The sequence below is a fragment of the Alligator sinensis genome, unplaced genomic scaffold (assembly GCF_000455745.1).
Source record: "Alligator sinensis unplaced genomic scaffold, ASM45574v1 scaffold1165_1, whole genome shotgun sequence".
Taxonomy (NCBI): Eukaryota; Metazoa; Chordata; order Crocodylia; family Alligatoridae; genus Alligator; species Alligator sinensis.
This window is the reverse complement of record NW_005842477.1, coordinates 878,377-884,360: the sequence shown is the minus strand read 5'-3', so window position 1 is coordinate 884,360 and position 5,984 is coordinate 878,377. Positions and strand designations below refer to the sequence as shown.

Sequence of the window (5,984 nt, the reverse complement as noted above, 5' to 3'; positions counted from 1 at the left end):
TCCTGCCCGCAGCGCCGGCCCGGTGCCCCCGCGCCTGCGAGCCCGCCACGGCTCAGGGTGAGACGCGCCGTGCCGAGGGCTGGACACGGGACGCGCCGCCGCCTCCCAGCCCGGGGAAAGCGGGGGGCACTCCGCTTGGGGAGGGTCAACCCCCGGCTGGGCCCAAAGCAGCATCCCTGCTCCCGGGGACCCAGTCACAGCCCTGGCGGTCACCGAAGCCGCCCACCCTGCGTCCCAGCCCTGGGAGTGGCTGTGGGGCCAGGTGACAGCAGCTCTGGGGCACTCGCAAAAGGGACCGGGCGTGTGCTTGGGGGAAAGGGGCACGGGGCGCTACAGAGCAGGGAGTGAGGGGCACGGCCAGCATCAAACCCACCTGGACCCTCAGTGCTGGAGGCACGAGGGAGAGAGGAACGGGACAACCCTGAGAGGGGCCTGGGCTCCGACCCAGCCTGTGACAGCTCTGATCACACCTTCCCAGGGCAGCCTCTGCAGGCTACTGCCACCTGCCCAGGGTCAACAGGTGCTCTGGCATCCCCAGTTCAACTCAGCACCCAGCCAGGCCCTAGGTGTCTCCCTCCGGGTGCCAGGGCATCATCTGCACACAAGCATTACATGTGCACCTGTGGGCACTTAACTCCCTCTGCCTCTCCCAGGCAATGGAGGCTGGCAGCCCTGCACTCCTGGACACGCTCTTTGAGCAGGGGGAACTGTATCCTGGTGCCATGCTGCCCAGCCCAGCCCCCTTCCCTGCCTTGGACCCAGGTCCCAGGGGCTCCGAGAAAGCGCTGGGGGAGTGGGCAGCCAAAGGAGACCAGGTGAGCCAGGACTGCGTATGTGGGAGCAGGGCAGGGGTACAGTGCATGCAGGACTGCAGCCAGGGACTTGGGGGGGCAGAGGCTGCAGTCATTGCTGTCGTGTGGGGAAAATGCCCTGGGCACGGACAAGCAGGACCTGGCTTTCCCTGCCCCCTGCAAGGCAGCAACGCCAGGGTCCCAGCCCCCCAACAACCACAGGGGTCACCTCTGCATCATCTGCCAGCCCCGCACCCCACCCCCCAGCTCCCACCCCTGGCATCCCCTCTACAGGGGCTGAACAAGAGCGAGCCTGAGGACGTGCTGGGGCTGCTCATCAACCCCAATGCCGTGTACCACGCGGGCAGTGCCTTGGGCTCCCCGGGCAGCGACAGCGGCATCTCGGACGAGCCCCCCGCCGGCAGCCCCCCACATGCCATGGCCCACCAGCCCCAGGGCCCCCCGGCTGCTGTTTACCAAGTGGTCTGTGACATCGGGGAGCTGAAGAGCGAGCCCCTCCACACCAGCATCATCTCCATTCAGCTGGGTCAGTGGAGCTGGGCTGGGGTGGAGACCCTGGTACTGGTCCCGCATAGGGGCCAGACAGGCCCCTCACCTGTGGTGGGGGGTGGAAGGGGCAGGTCCTCCCTGCAGTGGGGGCATAAGGAGCTGCCCTGAGGCTGGCACTCCCCATACAGCCCCCACACATGGCAGGTCCCTGGCAGGCTGTGCTTCCATGCACCCCCCCCAGCAGAAGCCATGCCTGCCCTGGGTGCTGACCTGTGTCTCCTGGCACAGATGACTGGTCATCCCCAATGCTGATCCCCGATACCTGCGTCGTGGAGGAGCTGCCTCCCATGCACACGTTGGACTCAGCTGGGCCTGGCGCAGTTCCTGGGCTGGGCAGTACCAGGGACATGCAGGTGCCTGAGGTCCTGGTGAGTCCAGCCCCTCTTGAACCCCCTCAAATCATAGGGAACTCCCTGCACCAACATCCCTGGCAGCAAGAGCCCTTGGAGCTCAGCTGCTGCCCTCTGTGCTGAGTCAGCGCAGGTCCAGACTGACGGGGGATGCAGCCCCCCTTAGAAGCCCCCGAGCTGGAGAGGGTGCCCCCCCTGCACCCCTACCTATAGCTCCTGCTTATCTCCAGCAGCTGCAGTTCCCAGATCTGCTCCTGACAGAGGAGGAGAGGCAGCTGCTGACACAGGAGGGGGTGTCGCTGCCCAGCGGCCTACCCCTCACCAAGGTACAGAGGCAGGGGCAGAGCGTAGCACGGGTATGTGACCACTAGTGCAAGCTTGCATGTGGCCTGGCTCCCACACTCTGCAGCCACCAGCTGCTGGGGGCAGGCTCAAAGGGAAAACAAGACTGGGCCTGGGTTTGTGCCCCCCACTGGCCCCATATCTGGAACCCCTGAGCTGTGGGGAGCAGAGGCATCAGCTTGCTGGGCAGCACTGCAGAGCTGTGGGGCACCGCGTGGGTGCTGAGGCCGTGTCTGCCCCCACAGGCAGAGGAGCGGATCCTGAAGAAAGTGAGGAGAAAGATCCGCAACAAGCAGTCAGCCCAGGACAGCCGGCGGCGGAAGAAGGAGTACATCGACGGACTGGAGGGCAGGTGGGCCAGTGCTTGCCCCTCATGCACCCACATAGTGGGCATGCACATGCGCTCGCTCACACTCCCATGCACACAGGGGGGCCCAGCCTGCCTTGTCTGGAGCCCAATGGCCTGAGCCTCAGCCCTGCGACGCCAAGCAGCCCCCTGCTCTGCCCGCACTGACGCACCCAGGCTGGGCAGGGGGCACTGGCAAGAGCCCTGACCCTCTCCCCTCTGCCCAGCAGGGCGGCTGCCTGCTCGGCCCAGAACAAGGAGCTGCGGAAGAAGGTGCAGGAGCTGGAGAGACACAACGGGTGAGTGTGGGCCTCACTCCCCTGCCTGGCTGGGAAGGAGCCCTGGAATCCTGGCTCCCTGGTCCCTGCTCCCCTCCAAAGCAAGGTGCATTGGCAGAGCGGGCAAGAAGCTCCCAGATTTGCCCCCAGGGCCCTGCCAACACAGCATCTCCCTGCAGGGCCCTGCTAAGCCAGTTGCAGAAGCTGCAAGCGCTGATCAAGCAGACGTCCAACAAGGCAGCTCAGACCAGCACCTGCATCCTGGTACTGGGTGGAGCTGGGCACACGGGCACATGTGGGCTCACATGACCACACCAGACATGCTTCCCCTCCCCGCCATGCCACTCCCCCAGCTGGGCCTGCATGCCCCCCGCAACAATAGACGCGAGCCACAGACATGCGTGTCCACACGTCAGCACAGCCAGGCTCAATTACAGCCCAGCCACACACGCGCTGATGTGCCCTCCCCATGGGCATGGTTCACCACCCACTCCGGGCCTCTGCAGCTCCATCCCCCTGTCCTCACCATATCTCCTGCAGATCCTGCTCTTCTCCCTGGGACTCATCGCCTTCCCCAGCTATAGCCTCTTCCACAGTGGGAGGCAGGCAGGCGAGGCCTACAAGCCCAGGGGAGGTAAGAGGCAGGGAGCCTGGAGGGAGCAGGGGGCTTGTTCTGAAATAGAACCAGGGGGAGGCAGAGCTACCTGGGACCCAGGGGGTCTCCACGCTATCCCCTCTGCCCCAGCTGGGCCCTGATGACACTGCTTCCACCACAGTGATCTCCAGGAACATCCTAGCCCAGGCAGATCATTCGGCCCCGGTGGAGGAGGCGCCTGAGCCGCCCCGCAGGGAGCAGCCAGCACTGGAGGGGGCAACTGGGAACCCCGGCCTAGGGCAGGAGGTCTCCAACATCTCTGACACGGCCCCACCTGCAGACCCCCGGGCTCAGGCCTGGTTGCAGCAGGCAGTCCCTGCAGGGCTGCCCCAGGGGCAGGCAGCCAAGCTGCTTCACGCCAATGAGATGTGACGAGGCAGCCGGAGCCCAAGCAGGTCCTGCTGCCTTGCTGGCTGCAGCCATGGAGAAGCGTCTCCAGCCCAGCCCACGGCCCCCAGTGGTGCCCAGAGCCCCCCAGGAGCAGTAGGGCCCCCTACACTGCTGTGCCCTGTAGGGTCCACAGGCCCCAGGGTACAGCACGGCCACAAAGCCAGAGTCCCATGACCCCGAGCTGTGACGGGCCCTTTCAGAGCAGATTTCTGCCCAGCAGGACCTGTCAGCTCAGGCTGGGCTGAGCCAGGCCCCAGCAGCACTGAGGGGTGCTGCAGCTGGCCTGGCGGCCCAGCCTCTGGGAAGGTGCTGGGCTGGGCCCTGCTCAGGGGAGAGGGAGGCAGACTCATTTTTAATAAAACATCATTTGGTTCTTCCTGGCTCTGACTCCATGGACAGTGCTGGGGCAGCGGGAGGGATGTTGGGTTCCTGGCCCTGAACAGGCATGAGGCAGCCTGGCTCCAGCCCTGAGCACAGCACCCCTGGGGTCCTCCCTGGGCCATACCCTTGTGCTCTCAGCCCTGGAAGCCCCAGGTGGCTTGCGACTCTCAGCCCCGGAAAGAGACAGCAAGAGTCCCCAGCTGGACACCCTACCCCCAGGGCTAGTCTGTGGGCACCTGGTGCTGGCAGAGCGGGGAGCTATCCACAGGGCGCCAGGCCCAATGCCTGCTCCTGCCCTCCTCAGCCCCCACTAAAACTACCCATGGAGCAGACCCCAACAAGATGCTCTACAGAGGAGCCACAGCCCACCAAGCACCACACCCAACCCACTGCTTCTGGGCGGGGCTCCAAAGTAAAGGAGCCAGGGAGGGGCCTGCGCCACACCCTGAGCAAACAAGCCAGTGCCTGGAAGGCCGCTACCCCCACAGGCCTCGCTGCTGCTGCCTCCACCCTTTGGACTTCACCCTCCCTGGCTTCGCTTCCCCTCCCCCTTCAGCCACCAGGTCACCACAAACCAGAGCCCACAGCCGCAGCAAGTTCATCCGCGCTAACCCCAGGACCCTGGTGGACGCCTGCAGCAGGGAGGCGTGGGGCCGGCAGGCACCGACACACCAAGCAGCGTTTCTTGCAGTCAGAAGCGGCATTTATTGTGGGGACTCCTGCCTAGAGCACATGGGCACCAAGTTGGCTCCCAAGAACCCAGCGCAAGCCTTGCCCCCTTCCACAGCCACCAGCCAAAAGGGAAACAGGGAGCTATAGCGGGACAAGACTGCAGCTGCTGCACGAAGGCCAAGACAGGCCAAGGGGGAGGCCTGCTGGGGCAGGCTGCCCTTGTTCAGTGTCCCAGGGCTGAACTCCTATAGTCTCCAAGGAGCAAGCAAGGCAGCTCCCAGCATCTTCAGTCCGTGTTAGCAGCATGAAGTGCTCCCAGAGGAGCGAGGAGCAGAGCTCAGTCCCCAGCATGGATTCCCTGCCACCACGGCTCCTGGGCACAAGCAGAAGGCAGGGGCAGCCATGGCTCCCAAGGCAGCGACACTAGATGGACTCGATCTGCTTGCGGACCTTCTCCAGGGCCTTCCTGTCCAGCACCCTCTGGCGGCACACGACCAGCAAGGCGAAGATCACGGCCACACCAATCATGGCCCCCTCAAACCTCCAGAAGGCGCGGGCTTCCATCACCGCCGAACGGCAGCTGCCGAGAGGAGACGCTGCAGGGCCGGGACTTCCAGGGTAGGGAGACAGATGCCCCCGGCACCCTGCCGAGACTCGCCCAGCAAAGCTGAGGGGCCATGGCCCTCGACCGAGCCATGAGGCTCTTAGGGCTCCACTTACCTCTTGTACTCGTTCTTCTGGGATGTGGCGCAGTTAATGCGCTCAATGAAGCCGGTCGGGCTGCACTCGGGCATCGTCTTCTGCAATCAGAGCAGACCCACGGCCGCGGTCAGGGTGGGCCAGGCGCCCCCTCCCCAGGCCTGGGCCAAGCCGAGCGGAGGGAGAAGCCGGCACCAGGGCAGGCGGAGCCCCCTCGCCCGGCTCTCACCGCCTCGAAGGTGGTGCACTGGGTGCACTCCTGGGCCACCACGAACTCCTCCACGTGCCAGCACGGCGTGGCCACCACGGGGCTCGCTAGGGAGAGAGGGGACCTCAGCGCCCTGGCACCAGGCCGCTGCCCCCGGGGAGGCTTCGCCCCAGGATCACGGCCGCGCCGGGCTGACCCTGCCCCGAGGGAGGGGGTGGACCCACCTGAATGCTTGTCGCTGCCGGGCCCCGTCGTCTCCGCGGGGCTGCGGGGAAACAGGTGGTCAGCGGCGGCCCGGGCCC

The 5,984-nt window shown here is 65.7% G+C and overlaps 2 protein-coding genes across 6 annotated transcripts; one reads left to right on the top strand and one right to left on the bottom strand.

Annotated features, from left to right (window-relative positions):
- The first annotated feature begins 6 nt into the window (after window positions 1-6).
- Window positions 7-4,657, top strand: CREB3L4 (cAMP responsive element binding protein 3 like 4). Of its 5 annotated transcripts, none has more exons than XM_025212681.1 (10): window positions 7-57; window positions 654-815; window positions 1,086-1,338; window positions 1,590-1,729; window positions 1,945-2,037; window positions 2,299-2,405; window positions 2,627-2,698; window positions 2,857-2,941; window positions 3,218-3,311; window positions 3,454-4,657. In XM_025212681.1, the coding sequence occupies exons 2-10, from the start codon at window positions 657-659 to the stop codon at window positions 3,702-3,704; spliced, it is 1,254 nt and encodes a 417-aa protein (XP_025068466.1). In that variant the 5' UTR covers window positions 7-57; window positions 654-656; the 3' UTR covers window positions 3,705-4,657. The 5 variants fall into 5 exon arrangements, with proteins under 5 accessions (XP_025068466.1, XP_025068465.1, XP_014378821.2 ...); XM_025212680.1 differs by having other exon boundaries at window positions 1,942-2,037; window positions 2,630-2,698; XM_014523335.2 differs by having other exon boundaries at window positions 1,942-2,037.
- Window positions 4,658-4,790: 133 nt separating this feature from the next.
- On the bottom strand, window positions 4,791-5,982 carry JTB (jumping translocation breakpoint; the record flags this gene model as incomplete). The annotated part of the gene is made up of 4 exons (XM_006031007.3): window positions 4,791-5,355; window positions 5,496-5,575; window positions 5,704-5,789; window positions 5,907-5,982. Coding segments are annotated over 4 exons (399 nt in total), but the record flags the coding sequence as incomplete, so codon positions are not given.
- Window positions 5,983-5,984: the final 2 nt, after the last annotated feature.